Source organism: Epargyreus clarus, unplaced genomic scaffold (assembly GCF_041222505.1).
Source record: "Epargyreus clarus isolate Ecla_fem2 unplaced genomic scaffold, WU_Ecla_fem_2.2 ptg000015l, whole genome shotgun sequence".
NCBI classification, from domain to species: domain Eukaryota; kingdom Metazoa; phylum Arthropoda; class Insecta; order Lepidoptera; family Hesperiidae; genus Epargyreus; species Epargyreus clarus.
In genome coordinates this window covers 10,177,249-10,196,841 of record NW_027332223.1, presented here as the reverse complement: position 1 = coordinate 10,196,841, position 19,593 = coordinate 10,177,249, and the positions used below count along the sequence as shown (strand labels likewise).

At 36.9% G+C, this 19,593-nt stretch overlaps 2 protein-coding genes across 4 annotated transcripts in view; one reads left to right on the top strand and one right to left on the bottom strand.

The window, feature by feature from the left end:
* Positions 1–302: 302 nt before the first annotated feature.
* The window catches only part of LOC140747968 (junctophilin-1), a 41,226-nt gene continuing 21,935 nt past the window's right edge, over positions 303–19,593 (bottom strand). Inside the window, exons 2-9 of one of the 3 annotated variants that reach the window (XM_073080641.1) lie at positions 18,293–18,504; positions 16,634–16,908; positions 9,051–9,224; positions 8,558–8,892; positions 6,550–7,992; positions 3,855–3,969; positions 2,466–2,672; positions 303–1,762 (exon numbers count right to left, since the gene is read on the bottom strand). In XM_073080641.1, the coding sequence (XP_072936742.1) occupies positions 1,676–1,762; positions 2,466–2,672; positions 3,855–3,969; positions 6,550–7,992; positions 8,558–8,892; positions 9,051–9,224; positions 16,634–16,908; positions 18,293–18,504 (2,848 nt within the window). In that variant the 3' untranslated portion in view covers positions 303–1,675. The remainder of the gene's footprint in view (positions 1,763–2,465; positions 2,673–3,854; positions 3,970–6,549; positions 7,993–8,557; positions 8,893–9,050; positions 9,225–16,633; positions 16,909–18,292; positions 18,505–19,593) is intronic. The other 2 variants (XM_073080640.1, XM_073080639.1) reach the window with 2 other exon arrangements.
* On the top strand, positions 10,578–11,265 carry LOC140747824 (uncharacterized). Its single transcript, XM_073080444.1, has 2 exons — positions 10,578–11,178; positions 11,213–11,265. The coding sequence occupies exons 1-2, from the start codon at positions 10,578–10,580 to the stop codon at positions 11,263–11,265; spliced, it is 654 nt and encodes a 217-aa protein (XP_072936545.1).

The following is a 19,593-nucleotide window of genomic DNA, read 5'->3' as shown; positions in this document are numbered from 1 at the left end:
ATTTCTCTTTGTGTCTAAAGTCTCATTTTGTCATAGAACTGAAAAATGACTAATCGTGCAAAACCAGAATTATCGTAATAATGAAGCATAGATCACTAGAGCATTGTAAGGTCGTCCAGGGTTCGATTTTCACATTTGCTACTGTTATGTTTTGCACGACGCTCTTTCTCCGGGCTGATTGTCAATTCTTCAAATACCCTGGAATACTCTTGTTAAATTCATTGTGAGCATCAAGTAGGTATCTACCTACACATAGGTACATGGCACATGTATATAGGTTATGGGTATAAAAACAAATTCGGTGTAGTTTTGTTAAAATATTTTATTTGTGAAACGTAGATAAAATCGATACAAGTAATTAAAACTCTTACTGATAAAACTTATATTTTACACAATGAAACTGCGAAAATTGTCTTACGAACTTTAATACAACACTTAAACTTTGCGCGTTTCCTACAACATTCGTTGTACTTTGTATAACAACAGTCTCTTACGCACTTTCCATGACAATATTAATAAATTAATAAGATATAATATTTTAAAGTTCATATATAAAAACCTTTTATTACGAGAAAATTGACATCATTTACAACAGTTACGACATAAGGTTACGAAATTGTATATAATTTTGTGCACCAATTGTTACATTTATATAATTTTAGCTTGTTTTTACAAACCAACGACAATATTTCTTGTGAGACATTTACATAGTGGGAAAATAATGTTATGCTTTAAATAGTTCGTATATAAAGCAAACAATATATTACATAATATATGTAACAGGCAATGTTTTGTAATGGGATCAATCGTAATTGATTTTATAGCTAATTGTTACGTATTGAACTACTTATCGTTCTAGTTTTCCTTTAGAATGAAAGCAAGGCGCGCGACCTAATTACTTCGCTTTACACTTTTTAAGAATAGAAAAGTTTTTATAAAAGTTTCTAAATGTACATATTTTTTTCATAAAATATCATACCATAAAATATATTTAGCATAAATTAATAAATTATAGTAACGATCGACATTTTTAATTTAAGAATTTTAACCGTTGGAGTGTGGGTGTTTTTAGAAACTACGTTTTATAAAATTTAAGTACTTATTTTGGGCAGCTAGGTAACAATAACTACAAATATATAATATTTTAGCTCAACATCGCGTCCGTAGCGGACGTCGCAATAATTTTATGCCTATTTAGCCTTCTTCGGTTAGAGTTTTTAATTATCACGTTTCTGGTCGCATGTTTCCAAAAAATAAATATTCCTCGTGGCATTAAGGCGTAAATATACTACAAGAGCGAAACCTACAATATGCAGGTTTATAAACATTTCGTGCTCCTTACACTCGTAGATTTCGACTAGTGGACACAAAAATCTCACTCTCACACCATAAGAATTTCGTTATTACAAACTTGACGAGGGTGGGGCATATTTGCACTTAGTTTTCTTTTCTTTGCACACTTACACAACTTTTAAAAGTACACTAGCAAACCGAAGTCCTTATCGACGAATAAATACGTTTCCGTGTGTTTGTTCAGAAAAAAAACTCGTATAAAAAGAAGGATGAGGCAAAGAGTATAGTTTTATATTTGCACGTTCAACATCGTTTGGTTTTGACTGGTTCGGTAGAGTATGTACAATGTGTCGGAGAGAGGCGCCCCGCGCCGCCGCCGGCGCTACGTGAGCAGTTTGAAGAACATGATGCCCAGCGAGATGTTGATGAACAGCACCAGGAGCACCAGCTGCTGCCGAGAGAACCAGTCCTGCAAATTCACAACAATATCCGATTTTAGTAGCTCGATGCCTTCATTCTCAGGAGAGCATAGTATATTGTGATCTGATAAATAACTTAGGTATATGCGGATTGAATTTCATGCCTCTAATTCTTACTTGTTAGACATGCGTATCATTTTTATTGCACACATACATATATACACCTCTTCAATGTTCGATGATATTACATAAATTAAAGTTTATGAAATACTTTTCTAAATGTTATGTCCGTCGTTCGGCCTTTAGATGTTTATCATATTAAATTTTATAACTCAATATTGGATGACCGGCCCGATAATTTAAGAAACACATAATTTAAATATTTTAAGAATAAGACATTAAACTGGTACTTAATTGTAAGGATGAAGAGTAACTTAACTAGTTGACTCATTAGGTAGAGTAGGACAATTGTGGTAGGGTTTGCGCACTTATTTATTAATACGAGTGTCCATGGCATCGAAAACAAGAATTCTAACATGAGGCAGAAGATTCATTTAACTTTGAGTTAGCAAATAAATCAATAGCAAGGTCACACCAGCTGTTTTGATAAAAATCAGTGTAGGGCAATGAATGTCAAGCGTATTTTAAACGTAATTGGTTGCAACTCTTTTTTACGTCAGATATCTCCTCAAAGCTGAGGAGCCAGAGTTTACTCCACTGCTAGTTTAAGCGTATGATAAGGATGAATATTACCTTAACTTGCGGACTGACAAGGTAGAGCAGGGGGTTGGCCCGTAGCTTCTCGGTCTCCTCGTGCATACGGCGCACCTCCTCGCGGCGCGCGGAGCCGAGCGCGGAAACCTCCTCCCGCGACATGCCGCCACCGTCCGCCATACGAGGCATCGCTGCCACGTCGGGCAACGACTTCTTGCGCTGCAACGCTTGCGGCGTGCTCACCATCTGCGAATGTTGTGGTAGAGAGAGGACACGCAATTCGCATTCAGTTTGTTGAGAATGACCATCTAGGCATGACGTATATCAAACTCACCTTACGAGTTTGCAATACCTAGTTAGTTACTTCCGTTTACTTAATTCATATTTTAGTGTATAAAAATTTGTTCAATAATTGCAATTTACTTAAATTGCATTCACTGCACTCATCATCAACCAACCTATTATTTGCTTATTGAAAAGCATAGGTTTGGCCCATAGCTTACTGGTCTGGTAATTGAATTTTTTATTAAAAAAAATTACGAAGTACCAATCAAGTTTCCTTTAGATAGACATTTCGCCATTAAGACTAGTGATAACAAATTTCTAGTATGCACAAAATTGCGGAGATTAAGAGACGAGATATTATATCTCGTATTCCTCCATAGAGTAATAATTAACTCGGGCTGGGGTTTCCAATATTAATTGTAATAAGCCGCAATTACTATCACCATATCCTTTTGTCTTAGTTTAATGTCTCAGATGTATAAATGAATGCGAAGAAATTAAAAAAATAATTTAATACATGCGTGATAAGCACCTAAAAATTAAGCTTGTTTTATAAAGTTGTAACGAAAACTAAAAAAAACAGTAATACGTATCCACTTATTCCATAAAAGAGTGATTAATTTATTGAGAAAGAAAAACAATAAAAACATTTATTACATCTATAACATAACATTGCTTTAATCATTAATCTATTGTTTTTTTCTTATTATGTACCTATTTACCTTTATGAAAGTGTAATATACCTACTCTTACTGAGTTACTAAGTATATCTTGTGTTCAATGAACTACGTATTGCACCTAAGACCAGGATTAATCTAACTATGCAATCTTTGGCACTAGACATCATAAAAGCAATAACGTTTGAAGTTATGCCGGCAAAATAAGTAAACACTACGAGTAAACTGAATTTATTTGAGTGGATTCAAAATAAACGAGCAGATTTGTATGCTGCATCTCTTAAATTTTATTAGTGTAAACAGCGTTTTTAAGACGTTTAATGTTTTAGAAGATTATTTGAATTAGACAGAAGGTTAAAACTTGTTTGACCGTTACTATGATCATTCTTTTAAAAGTAACGTTTTTGCTCACTATAAGCAATTTTATTGTTTAAGATTTTTCGTATAAAGTTTCTTAATAAGATACCTCTACAGGAGGAACGTTTATCCAGCTTTCAGAAGCTCGCCGGGCGAGGATCGCGGGCGAACACAAAAGGTCCTCGTCTTCATCTTCATCGCCTCCTTGATACCACATCGTGGTTCTAATATAAATGCACTATACCTCTCCGGAAAATATACTTCAGATCCGAATAAAGTTCACATTTCCAGTCTATATTTTTAAAGGTCACTTTGGGGGTCAAGCTTAAAAATCGACAATCACTGCTTATTTCAGTTTTTAACAGTACCGGCTTTTTCCGTTTAGTTGATATTCGAAATTTCTATTTATAATTAGCAAAGAGGTGTTGCGCGGAAAGCGGCTGCGGATGACTGTCTCAATTTAGAAATAGAACGGGCTGAGCGATCTCCCGCCGCCCACCGGCACAGCTAAGCTGAAGCGATACGCGCATATATCTGTCTGCCTCTACACCTTGTCGTGTTTACTATCGTTTGTGAATGTCCAAGTACGAGGAGTTGACAGACATTAGGGTAAATAAGTCCACTTTTGAACTTCTCGTTAGCTATTTATTGCACAGTCATCTTTTTTAAGACATTCGAGCCTAGTTCACTTCACTGATTGAAAAGTGTCTTTTCTATAATTTGTATAAATACAATTTGTGCCCGTACCTATGTACTTACCTTTGATAGGTGATAATGTCCTATTTAATTTTTTCATGTGGCTGGGAATGTAATTTTACGAGATCATAAAACTACTTGTTGTTTCGTGTATAAAACTAACTAACGTTTATTTAAAGTTTCAAACCAACTTCTATGGCATGTTTTTCTTGGAAAATAATCTACAAACCCGAAAATATTATCTTTTCATTATCTAGAGGTAAAGTTTTAACGGGAATGACACAGACTAGTTTCGTACACAATAAGCACGCATAGTGTAGGTCATCTCATCCACAAAGCAAGTATGCTTTAATATTGATTGCAATATTGAGTTGAATGAGTTATCGAGTTCTAACTTCATGTGCGCTTCGTTCGGAGGATACGTTAAGTCAATGGTCCAGTACCCTTACCATGAGTTTTTACGTTTTGACAAATATGACTGTTTTGGTATTTGTTTACGTATTGGCCCATACAATTTCCAAGTTGTGATTTAATCCGTTAGGGGCGCTGATTGGAAATTGTATGGACAAATACGTAAACAAATACCAAAACAGTCATATTTTTCAAAACGTAAAAACTCATGGTAAGGGTACAGATTTTTTATTTGGTAGTCGTTAAACATAGTCAGGGCTCTAATGGGCGGCCTGAAACATATCTTTGTTCTCCAATCCCCTACGGATCAAGGTAGTGGAATGTGTTCCAAGTTTCCCAAATACTGGGTAAACCGTGTTCTGTAGTGGGGCATAAAAAAGAGTTGCATATATTCGAGAAACGAGGCGGAATCACCATCGGAAACTGTACACTAAATAAACGCAAATTGAAATTACGTCAACACCAGCAAATAGACAGCATATTGTATACACGAGCAGGAATAACCTCATAAATTATATTTTAGTACAACAGGATTAGCTGCTACCACATTTCTGAAATTTTTACTACCCATGATACAAAAGAATCTGGGTGGATTAATATTTAGTTAAAGATACATAGCATACAATATAAACATTACGTACGATATTTTCCTAAGTACCTACCAGATACTCAAGATAAAGAAGAGGCTTCTGACTACTCCAGCGGAATAAGGATAGCAGCCGGCTGGCTAGCTTGCTATGTAATCTGTGTATGATATTATCTGCTCTACTTTACCTATAAATGTTCCACTACTTTATGAATGACAACTTTTGATCGCGGAACTTTAGTTCCGCGATCAAAAGTATAATATATATATGTATATAAAAGTAAATATTTATTCGGTAAATTGAATGTGAAATCTAAGGCAGACCGTCTATTGCGTGAGCGCCTATCCCGCCTTGAGGCTAAAGCTACAGAGTAGTTGCTTCAGCCACTATAGTTCGGGCGTCCATAATATGCCATCAGTCAGTTACCTATATGTCAGTATAGCAGTACGCTTATGCATCATATGCTTATGCATATAGGTACCTGACTGACTTACTTATGTTACTAAATAACTTTTTACTCGCACAATCACGTAGTAAATAAAAGTAATCGCTTCATAAAAAGAATTGAGAATTGAGCAACTGGCTTCGCACATAATTCAATTATTTTCTTTGAAAATACTTTATCCTCAGAGAGTCTGCGCATAAGTCCACCGCGCTAGTTAAGTACGGATTAATTATGAACTTTTTAAGAACTGTCAGACTTGTAGGTTTCTTAATGATGTTTTATTAAAGTTATGTACTCATTTAGTTACTTTTAGACAAAAAGTTGTGATTCGGCGCTTGCGCCCTATGCTGCAATGTATGGTGACATCATAAAATATTACGCTACTTGTAAGGGAACCTCACATTAGAATTCTTGGAGCCATGAACACACACGAGTGCAAGTTTGCGTAGGTACTTGAGGGTCGTACTTAAAAACTACATATGGCAGACGGGTTTGGAGTTCACTACCTCGGTCATTGTTGCGTTATATCATTTAACATTCTACCTTTTTCTTTATTCATTATTTAAATAAAATAAGCTTTTTTTGTTAACTTCTTAACTATAAGAATATTTCATACTTTATGTCGTTACAAAAGCAGCATTTAAGTGTTAATTGAGGGGGTAAACAATTGCCGGCTCACCTTGCGGCCTCCTCCCCCTGCGGCGACGGGCGGCGGTGGCGGCGGCGCGGTGTTCTGCGCCACGTACAGGCTCTCCGTGCGCTTTGGCTGGTACGGCGACGGCGAGATCTCCTGACCCAGATTTCGCTTACGTAGCAATGAATCTTCAAACGGCTGTCGCTCTCGAGAAGCGGCTCGGGACATCGATCCGCGACCCGATGCCAGATGACCGTTCCCGGCGGGTGTGGCCGCGCGAGACGCTGGCCTTGAGTTTTGAATCGGCTGCGGAGCCACAGATCCCGAACGAGATCCGGTTGCGGCTGGAACGGCTTCCACCGACGGCTGTCGCGACCGTCGTCCGTAACGATCCACACTAGAATCTCTACTGGGCGGTCTTTTGTAGTGATCGAAATAATCGATAGACGTCCGTCCAGTTGGCTGCCGGGCATCTCGATCCCCGTTCATCACGTCTTGATCTGGCTGTCGATACGCCTGCTGTTGCTGCTGCTGTTCAGGTAATTGTCTGTATCCCTGTTGATCCTGTCCCGTACGATATATTTGTTGGTCTTGTCTATAGCCTTGATCTTGTCTATAGCCTTGCGAATCGAAGGTCTGACGATACCCTTGCGGTTCAGGTGGTATCGCTTGCCCTTCTGAATGAACAGTTCCAGTTCGAAATTCACTACGACCGTCTACATACGAATGGCCCTGGGAATCAAGCATCGGTTGAGCGAGCACACTCTGTCTCCTAACAATGCCTGAATTAGCGTTCCATTCTTGTCCGGTTCGACTTTGACTTGGTTTTATGGATGATGAAGGCCTGCGTCCCTGATTTGAATAAGGTAAATTAGTTTGGTCCACGCTATGTTGATGTTGTAGAGCGTCTTGTCTGTTTAGACGATACGCTGACGTTTGTTGCACTCCTGGTGGTGTTGCCCCATATCCGGCCATGGGCTCATTAGGATTGTACGGCTTTTGGGTATCCGCCATCTGTTGCTGCGTATTAGGAGAAGCCCAACTTTCCTGATTCGAGCTATAATAAGGATCGTAAGGAGGACCGAGAGTCCGATCATCTGTGTTATAATTAGAACTATTCGCAAGTCTGGGATCTATGGACTGTGCCGGCTTAGGATATTGTGTCGAGGGTCTTCTTACTGCATTTGGTATTTTATTCATTTGAGGAAGCTGTGAATGCATCGGAGGGATATGGTTTGGAATGCTCTTTCCGTCCAAGATTTTTTCAGAATCTTGCATTGGAACAGGCGCCGTGACCTGCGTGTCATAATTTTGTTTTTGTCTATACTTCTCTCTTAAACCTATTCGATCAAAGCCTGGGTGCTTAAATTCTGGGGCGAACTGCTTGGCAGTTGTTTGTGCTAAATCACAGTCTTCTTTCGCTTGGTCTGCCGCATCATCGGCTTGGTCAGCTTTTCCTCGTGCTGTAGCGGTTCTGAAAGTATACATATATATTAAGTCGTTTTCTTTTTTGTATTTTATTTATACATTTTATTCTTCACAAATAGTGTGCTACAAATGCTACGAATAGTATATTACGTTTACATGGCATATTTTTAGACGAACAATTGGCACAGTGTGTTGATCGATCAATCGCATAGTTATTTTAATCCAGAGTTACTATCACAGTTTTAGTTATCCAACTGTGAGATTTAAATGTAATTTCAATCTCAGGGTATTGGGCATACTTATGACAGTACGAGTCATGAGAGGCGCGAAGCACTTTAAATCTTTACAGTTAAAAAAATATTCTCTAAACATATTTCACACGCATAATACAGTATTTTTCGTTCACACACATATTACAGTATATTTACTTTTGTACAATGTTGTGTGTTTTTATTATTAAATATTTTAACCTGATTGTATGATAACAATGCACCTTTATAAATACAGTAAAATAGTTCATTAAAATTAAGAAATTTGTTCAGTTGTATTTTCTTACTTATAGAAAAATTGATACAACTTCGCAATAAAACAGAACAATGTTTACTACCCACCTAGATGTAGCAATGTCAGCTTTTTGTAACGCTATTTTGGACGCACGCTGCGCCGACTTAACGGCTGAGTCAACCCGTTCGCGGAACTTGGCAGATCGCATTAAGAACATGTGTTTTCGCTTCTGACTGGTGATGAGCACGTTGTTCTTGTATTTGCCTTCTTCCCGCGTACCATCTCGGAGGGTGGTTACACCGTAACCGTACTTTCTATTCGAGAACCACTCGCCTTCGTACCGCAACCCGTCACTGCGCTCGCTTACGCCAAAACCCGTTCGCTTGTCGTTCTTCCATTCACCCATGTAAGTTTCGGTTACGCCGGCGTCTAAATGTTCATCCTGAAAGAGTAAGACATATTACTTCAAATAACAACCGCCTGAGAGGATAGAGGCCATGTTTCAGGGTTGACTAAAAGGATCAACGACTACCGTGCAAGCTTGCGTCAATTGTTATTTAACAATTGAATTAATATGTTTTGGACAATGATGAAACTTGCCTCCACAATGAAGCTGGCATTGGAGTTTGTGTGCATAGAGACTCGTGTGGTCGCTGAATGGGTGCTTTCCACGGAGGAAACCCATGATGACGCGGAGCCTTCGGACCCACCCGACCGCACCGACCCTGTGCCACGTTTATCTAACTCCCCCGCGCTCTTTTGCTTACGTAACCTCTGCAAACAATTTCCATTATTAATCATAATTTTGTGTAAAGCTTGCCAAAAATAACTAGTAAGAGATAATTTTGATAATTTGATTGTTTAATGATGTAACTGTGATAAAATTAGATTTTAAATAAAAAAATATGGTGCTATGTGACTATTACACAAGCTTGTGTAATTTATCCCGCAACTAATGCCAAAAGGGAATGTGTATAAAATAATGTTTTCTAATCTACTCATATCCATTTTAATATTTTAGCTTTTTCAGAGTAAGAGTATGAAATATAATCATATCTAATATTTATTTTGCATCACCAGATATTATAAAAAATGTTTACAGTATTTTTTACTTAATTATGTTTTTAATTATTTCTATATAAACTGTACTTAGTCTCTCCTAAAGGACTTTCTTACATAGGTATGAATATCTTTAAAATGGGATCACAGTTAAATTAATACCGACCATTCATATTAGTGAAAAATTATGGTTTTATTGTTAGGTATCTCTTATTGTCATAGCGAGATATAAAGTATTCCAGTTTCTAAATCTAATCACAAGTGTTTAAACAAAAAAGTTTCATCAATGCGTGACACTCTGACAAACAAGCAAACAGACAAACTACAGTTTCAAAATAGCATAGATTGTGAGATATATACAACCATTAATTAGTTTAGATAGATTTTTATGGATGCTTAAATTCCCCGTCAATAATGCGTTGTTTATTTTGTAGCACGTTGCCAGATTTTTAAGAGGTATATGCACATGGTTTAGTAAATGAATTTATGGTTAGGAATCAAATTTAACTATTTTTAGTACATTTTTAATTTGGAATCGTTTGTTATTTTTCTTGAAGGCCACGTTTTTGTGCACTATAAAACATAACGTAAAAGATTTATTGTTAACATATTTAAGTGAATAAAATGAATAAATAATACCTATATGAATTAGCTGGTAAACTCTAGTTGCATTTGTGCGGGGTATATGTTTATGCGGGGGCATTTTTATTAGTCAGTAAATGTGGACATAATATGCGTAAACATTTGTTGTCAATTAGGACCTTTGGCGTAGCCGTAGCGAGCGTAGCAGTGCTACGCAGAATACTGTGAGGGCACTTTCAATTTAGACGAGTTGAACCGGACTGTACCCTTACCAGGAGTTTTTACGTTTCTGGCATGTATGTACATTTTTAGAAGATTTTACTTGTCATTTAATTGTCTTAAAAATAAATGTATCTTAATGATTTCGTCTTGATATTATATTATTCCTGTAGTATCCTATAAATACAAACTACATATTATTCATTTGGCGACGAGGATGGAATTTATGTTCATATTATTACTGTAATTCGAAGAATTTAAAAAAATATGGCTGTCGGAAAAATTGAACATTTTGACATGGCGAATGATGATTGGGGTATGTATATTGAGAGATTAGAATATTTCATTGTAAATAATACAAAGGAAGTGCATAAAGTTCCGATTTTAATTACCCTAATGGGCGCGCAGAGTTATGAACTCCTCGTTACACTTTGTACCCCGGATAAGCCTGCTAGTAAGAAATTTGCAGACTTGATACTCATAATGCAAAATCATTTGCAACCAAAACCCAGTTTATTAGCGGAACGGTACAAATTTCGTAATAGAAAACAAAGCGGTGGTGAAACCATTTCCGATTATGTAGCAGTACTTAAAAAAATGTCTAAAGGATGTGCATTCGGAACATGGTTGGAGGATAGTTTAAGGGATCAATTTGTTTGCGGATTAAATAGCGGAACGATGAGACAAAGACTTTTTGTAGAAGAAGATTTGTCCTTTGAAAAGGCATATAAATTGGCGGTGGCTATAGAAGCGGCGGAAAAGAATGCGGCCGCAGTCAAATGTCCTGTGGAGATACATGACGCAATGGTAGAGTCGTCTTGTCATCATGGAATTTCTGAGTACACCAAAATACCATTGAAATCACTTGGTGGAAATTTACCAAATAGTTATCGTTCAAATAGTGGACATAGAACTGACACGAGTCAAGCACAAAGAGCGTTTGGGCGAAAAATGATATATAAACAACAACAGAGAGGAATAAACGCAAATGAAGGTCAAGACAACCAAATACGGTGCAGTGTATGTGGTCGACAGCACGGGACAATTACATGCAAATTTCGGAATTATGTGTGTAGAGTATGTAACAAGAAGGGGCATCTTAAAAAGATGTGTCCAAATCTTATGAACAATATTTATGGTCAAATGTTCACTAACGAAATTCACGACAATGTTTCCCCCTCAAAGAGTGAGGTGGATTATTATGAGGTTGGTTTTAATACTTTTAATGTTCATAATATTAATTTTTACAAACCATTTATATTGACCATTAATGTTGACAATAAAATGTTAGATATGGAAGTAGATACAGGTAGCGCCATATCTTGTATTAGTTATAAATTATATAAAGAAATGTTTATTAATTTACCAATTAAGAAAACTAATTTAACGATGTGTTATTATACGGGTGAGAAAATTATACCATTAGGTAAAATCAAGCCGTTAGTTAAATTTAGAAATAAATGTAAATACTTGGATATGTATGTTGTCAATAACGGAAAGAAACCCTTATTAGGCAGAGAATGGTTGTACGAACTGAATTTTAAATTTCAGGAATTGGCTTGTAATAATATTAAGTCTAATAGTTTTTTTAATATGCAGTATCTACATTCCAGATATAAGGAAGTATTTTCAGATGGCTTGGGCCTATATACAGGTGGAGAGGTGACGTTGCGAGTACGCCCGGATGCAGCACCTGTGTTTATGCGAGCGCGGCCGCTGGCGTATGCACTGCGCGAACCTGTCGAACGCGCACTTGAACAACTGATTAAAGATAGTATAATTACTCCAGTGGAAACATCGGAATGGGCTACACCAATTGTACCGGTGGTAAAGCCAGACGGTACAATTAGAATTTGTGGAGATTACAAATTAACCTTAAACAGATGTCTAGAGGTAAATCGTTTTCCTTTACCAAGGGTGGAAGAGTTATTAATTAAATTACAAGGAGGTGAAAAATTCACTAAATTAGATTTATCACAGGCATATGCACAATTAGTAATTGATGAACCTTCTAGAAAATATACAGTAATCAATACCCATAAAGGATTATTCCAATATAATAGGTTAATTTACGGACTTTCCTCGAGCCCGGGAATTTTTCAAAGAATGATAGAGCAACTTTTTTATAATATACCTAGAGTAGGAGTTTTCTTAGATGATATTATTTTAACTGGTAAAAATGATGAAGAACATTTGGAGACCTTATATATGGTATTGGATAGATTACAACGCTATGGTTTGAAAATTAAGAAAGTAGAAGCTATACGTTTAGTACCACGGCCGACTACAGTAACAGAATTGCGAGCTTTTATAGGCATGGTTATGTATTATGGAAAATTTATTAAGAATATTACCATGTTACGTAAGGATGTAAGGATATACCTTTATATTCTTTACTTAAAAAAGGGGAAAAGTTTATATGGACTGATAATTGTGAGATCGCTTTTCAAGAAGTAAAAGATAATTTAATGTCTAGTGAGGTTCTAGCACACTATAATCCGGATCTACCACTTATTCTTACATCAGATGCCAGTAGTGTTGGTGTCGGGGCAGTGGTATCGCACATTATGCCTAACGGTCGCGAACGTCCGATAGCTTACGCGTCGCGAGTTCTGAATGCCGCAGAAAAATCTTACTCTCAGATTGATAGAGAAGCGTTAGCAATTATTTTTGGTATTAAAAAATTTCATCAATACTTATATGGTCGGAAATTTCTTCTTAGGACTGATCATAAACCATTGGTTGCAATTTTAGGCCCGAAAGCAGGAATACCAATCATGGCTGCGACGCGTATGCAGAGATGGGCGGTTATTTTATCTGGTTATGATTATGATATTGAATACGTAAAGACAGTGGAAAACAGTGCTGATGCGTTGTCCAGACTTCCTTTGAATACTCAAATACCTGATAATGATGAAGTGACGTATGTAAATTTTGTTAACAATTTTTTGCCAGTTACTCATAAAGAAGTATCGCAAGCTATAAAAGAAGACCCATTATTAAACAAATTGGTAACCTATTTACAATCAGGATGGCCATCACATTGTCCGGAACCAGAGCTGAAACCATTTTTGTTATAAAAGAATGAATTATATATAGATGCGGGATGTATAATGTGGGGGTATAGGATGATTATACCAAACTCATTTCGTAAGAAAATATTGCTGGAATTACACACTGGGCACATGGGCATAGTTAAAATGAAAGCGATTGCACGAAGTTTCGTTTGGTGGCCAGGTATTGATGGTGACATTGAACGATTGTGCAAGCAATGTGAGACATGTGTGAAGGAATCTCCTGCGCCTCCAAAAGCACCGGCTCAACCTTGGCCAGACATGATTGAACCTTGGAGTCGTCTGCATATGGATTTTTTGGGTCCACTGAAAGGTAAAACATTTTTTATATTGATTGATTCTACAACTAAATGGATCGAAGCTTTTCAAGTCGGGAAAACGAATGCATGGACCATTATTAAAGTTTTACGAGAAACATTTGCTCGTTTTGGATTACCAAAATGTATAGTTTCAGATAATGGACCACCATTTACAAGCAGAGAGATAGCACAATTTATGGAAAGTAACTGTATTAATCATATTTTTAGCCCAATTTATCATCCGGCGTCAAATGGAGCCGCAGAAGGGGCTGTAAACCTGTGTAAAAGGACTATTAGGAAAGCAATACGGGATAATATGGAAGTGGATAAGGCATTACAATCATTTTTACTGGCATACAGGAATACACCTCAAAGTTTGACTGGTGAGACGCCAGCGATGCTGTTACAGGGGCGAAGACTGAGATCGAGATTGGATTGTCTAAGGAAAGATGTAGTAGAAGAGCGGCCAGTCCAAGTTCAACAAGACGAAAAGGTTGTTAGGAAGGTTAGAAGGTTTAATATAGGTGATAAAGTATGGGCACGCGAATATAGTGGGGAAGAAAGGTGGATTAAAGGCCAAATCGAGAAATATATAGGGTCTAGGATTTTCTTAGTTAGTAAGGAAGATGGGTTACAAGTTAAGAGACATATTGACCAAATAAAATTACGAGTAGAGAATTCTTTATGCGGCATTAATACTCCGAGCGTCGGTTTCAGCAACCGAATATGGCTGGCTTCTCCTCCGGCAGGTACAAGGATTTATGAACCGAAAATTTCAAGTCCGTTGGCTGTTAGTCCACAGGTTACCGGTCCAAGCACGCCGATGGAGAACGCCAGGTTGAAACGTAATATTAAACCAGTTGTACATTTTGGCGATCCCGTATCACACTAGTTGAATTTGTTGATTTTGATATATATATTTATAAATAAGTGTTGGGGTGGCATGTATGTACATTTTTAGAAGATTTTACTTGTCATTTAATTGTCTTAAAAATAAATGTATCTTAATGATTTCGTCTTGATATTATATTATTCCTGTAGTATCCTATAAATACAAACTACATATTATTCAGTTTCGACAAATATGACTGTTTTGGTATTTGTTTACGTATTTGCCCATACAAATTCCAATCAGCGCTCCTAGCGGATCGTGTCAGAACTAGGAAATCCGTAATACGTAAACGTATCCGTAATCCGTAATACGGATATACGTAAACAAATACCAAAACAGTCATATTTGTCGAAACGTAAAAACTCCTGGTAAGGGTACTGCTGTCGAATGAGAAATTATTGAAACCATTCGGGACCAGTCCACCGTATGACCATTAGCACCAGTATGAAATATTGTGATTGCCACATGCCAAGATTATAAATATAACCCAGTGCGGCAGCCGTCATCTTCATGCAGCTGCATGCAGCAGTTCGACTTAAATCGTCTAACTTAAAAAAGTGCTCTAATATCAAAATCGTTTTAATAATAAAAATAATGAATACATTATTTCCTTGAATGTATTGTTTGAATAAATCGTCGTACTCGTAGAATTCACTTTTTATCATATTTGGATAACATAGCGTCTAAATATTATTACTGCATTACAGAAAAAAATCTATGTATTTTAGTTTTCAAATTAATCAGTCGGTATAACGACGAATTTGAAATGCGCTAATCGTAAATGACGTTTGTGAATAACTTTAAATGGCTGCCCTGAAAAGTTTGGTATTTGTTAAAGCCGACTTTGTTCTACGACTATGACGAAATATTGTACGCACATTTTAAGGGATGAAAACGACGCGATAACACAATGCTTTCAATGCTCAATGCTCGTGCTACACTGTACCATTAGGTACGTAATGGTCCCTTCAATTAGGGACTTTTATTTCTAAAGGCTCATATCGCTTATAAGGTTATTTTATGAACATGGTATAAGATATAGTTCACATTGCCCGTTATTGCTCACCGTGCTACATACAAAATGCTTTTTTGCTCAATTTTGTCTAAGCAAATAACAATTTTTGATATGTGTTCTGTATATGCTATAAACCTCTTTTTCGATGTAAGGAACATCAGCAATCATAGAATCATAGCAATTGTAAATTGTAAACAGCAATGTAAGTAGTAACATCCATTTTTAAATTACAATTGGACAAATTATTACAATAAGGTTTTATTTAAATTAATAAGCGGTACATGCAATTAACAAATTAATACAAAACACTCTTTACGCGTCAGTGGGTAGAGCGGCTGATTTAAAATGTACCTATCACTTTTAAAACCATAATGAGCATTATTAACAACCATTAATTAGTTTTTAAGCATTATTTTAATAATTTTCATCGGTCATATGCATGAAGTACCGGTAGACGTCACAACATAAATTACCAATAATATAATTGACACCTACCTGGTTGTAACCCTCAATAGAGCATAAAAATAAAAGGGAAAACATAAATTAGCGTCCAATATAATTAAAAAATAAAGCTCTTCCTTAAAAATATGTTGTATATGAACGTATCAGTTTGTATCTTTTCTTTATGTATATATTTATTTATGTAAGAATTTCAATATACATGTTAAATATGTAAATAAATAATTTTAAATTTTGATATTACCAAGAGAGTGTTATTGTCGCCCTTTTTGTGTTTATCGCATGTTTAATTTTTATTTATGCTATCTTCTATTATATTATTTTGATGTTTTCATGTTCCGTTTTCATAAACAAATCATGAGAGTATCTAAGCCTATAAGTATTGCCGTTCTCTTGGGTATTTCCCAAGAGAACGGCAATTGTGAGAAAATTGCGTGAATTCTTTTTTAATGTTTCTGTCTGCTTTACCCCCCGATTGTAACGGAAAATATGCAAATTTCTTCATACTTACATCATATAGTAGTTTTTAGTGTAATATACGTATTAGTTAGAGTGTACAATGAATCCACTCACTAGAAACTTACAGAGAGAAGTCCTTTTTTAGGCTTTTCAACGAAAGATCCTCGTCGGCCCGAAGGCTCATCTGAACTGGATTTGAGGACGAAGCCTCCTCGTGCTTCGTTCATGCGATCGGTGCGTCGATCGGAGGGATCGGGGGTGCCGGTCTCCGCGAGCGACGACATCGAGCCGCGGTGCTCGCGCGCGCCCCCGCGGTAGTGCGACGCCAGCCCGAAGGGCGCCGATTTCCGCACGCCCAACCCATGTCTCAAACCGCGCATCCATTGTCCTTGGTATGTTCCTGAAAAGTAAAGATAGCATCGTTTATCGACCCGGCGGTAATGTCACGTATTTTTTACAAATAATTCGGTCCCGTCCACCTCATTCCGGGTTCGCTATAAAGTGTGACGAGGAAACAATTATGAAAGTATGCCAGACGATCGTTCGTTTTCGGTGACTAACAAAATTTTAACACGATCAATTTATCGTTTCTTTTTATAGCTACGGATCTCGTAGGCCAGATCATTAGGTGAGTAATGGTAATGAGTGCGAAGACGTTCGGTTTTTTGTTATAGCGTAGAATGAGCGGCCGACATGATTGTGTGTGGAGCGGCGCGCGCGGCAGGCGTGCCTGTGCTATATTTATCCGGCGAGGGCCGCGCACCGGCGGCGGGGCGGGCTGCAGGGCCGCCTCACTCAAACCATTCACCTACAAACCTGATGAAAAATGCTAATTCTTCTAAAGTGTTTATCTTCCTTCGCATACAATTCAAATAGGTAATACATAAATATTATACATAAAAGTAGGTTTTTTTCCTTATTAAAGAATCAGGTAGATAAGATATGATAATTAATATTTTGGCGGTTGAAGTAAACTATATAGACCAGGCCCAACATTAACATTGTGATCGAATATATCGCAAAAAAAAATTAAATTTATTACCCAATTAAATAAATTCCACAAAAATGTACGACCTCATTTGATAAATATTGTTATGATCCTGTACAGCAAAAAGAATCACTGCATCATGTTCGCGATTTTATGAATGACAAATCTTAATGTGGCCGTGACTCAACACGCTGGCGTCGAGAATTGCGTGACTTGTTTCATGGTAGTGCACGGGCAGTTTATTACGTATAAGATTTTCAGTATAGACTCAAGGCTAAATAGGTATATATTATTTTGGCTACACTGTACTCACTGTATGTTACTGTCATAAGCTTACTGTTTGCATCTTACAATTCCTCCAGGAGCAAATACACTATTGTTTATCGTTTCGCAATTATACATGGCAGTTAAATGCAGAGTTTGTTCATAAAACATTACTACAGCGTTGGAATGTTACTTGAACTGTTTTTATACGTTTATTTTTCAACAGTAAATATTGCGCAAACTGAGGGGTTTCTTTTTAGTTCACGCAACCATAATGTGGGTCATTAGGTGATATTCATATTCGTATAGGATTTTTCGCTAATGCTGTAGTTGTTTAAAGATTTTCAATGGAAAATACAGGTAACGTCGAAATGATACAAGACTCATATAGTTTTAATTGTGCCTCGATTTAAAATAATCGCGTAATCTCGGGACGTTACAATATAAGAACGCCATGGTCATGTAAACTAAAGTATTTTCGTCGGTATTCCGATAATTTGGCAATGGAGCGGACGAGATAATAGATACTAACCGCCATCGGCGTATGTTTCCGAGCCGTATCCGTCTTGAAATCCGTTGGCCCAGGTGCCCTCGTACTTGGCGTTGCTGGTGGTGCTCTGCCGGACTCCGTAGCGGCCCTTCCAGCCCTGTGACCACTCTCCGCGATACAGCCACCGGTCGCGGGTCTCCACGCCCAATCCGTGTCGTTTGCCGTTCTGCCATTGTCCCTCGTATGCACTGCCACTGCAAATTACATTAATAACACATTAATATTTAAAATTCTTCTTATAGGTACGATTTTAAACTACGTAAATGAAACATGTAAAATACATGTAAACCACATGTTTGCAATTCAATGTACTTAGTAGTACATTTACGTATAAACTATCTCGATCCCCCAAAGACTAAATTAAATTTAATATTATAAAATATGATACTTTAGTACTCGTAAAAGATCTTATGGTAGAATGTTATCTGTTCTTGTAAACTGGAAATATACAACGTATTTGGTTTGTTTTATAAATATTAATTTATATGCATAGATCATAGATTAGTAAAGATACTTCGCCGCCTTGAAATTGAATGAAGCCACAAATGGCTTATTATCGTAAGTTCTTTTTTTGAATCCTTGACAAATAAAAACATTTATAGAGAAAATTTACGAATATATAAGTAATTTACGTAATAAATAAATAATTATTTCAAATATTTTAGGGACATTTTAGCACGGAGACGTGGCAAAACTTTTTTACGCAACTATTTCAATTCTCAAAACTGGGTACATTTTCTTGTTAGGAGTGAGTGATCTTTACTAATCTAAGTTTACATGGATAATAATTACAATATGTGTGTATTACTAGTATAAATAAAAGATAATTAATATTGGAGATGGGCAACAAAGTCTTCCTGCGCAGTAACTTGTTTACGATCCTAGCTGACTAGTTACTTTTAGGATTTGCGTTTTGGCGATTACATAGATCCTGCATTGCGTTTTGCGACTTGCTACGTTTGATTGCGCTATCGAAAATGCGTATTTTAGTAATTGCAGTAATGATACATACTCGTACTTAGAGTAGGTAAATTGTGTTTAGTTGTGGCGTCCAAAGTAGGTGAGACCAGAGGCCAAACATTTGCGGTGTGTTTGATAATTCCATCTTACGAAAAGCAGCTAAATCTTTGATGGATACAAAAAGTTTTGAAGGTGGTAGAACCCTTTGTGGTTCGACTCCGGGGGCACCACCGCCACACCTATTTCTGCCTAATAACAGCAGTGTTAAGCGCTGCTGTGTTCCGTTTTGAAAGGTGTGGTAAGGGAGAAAGACTTTTCCGAGG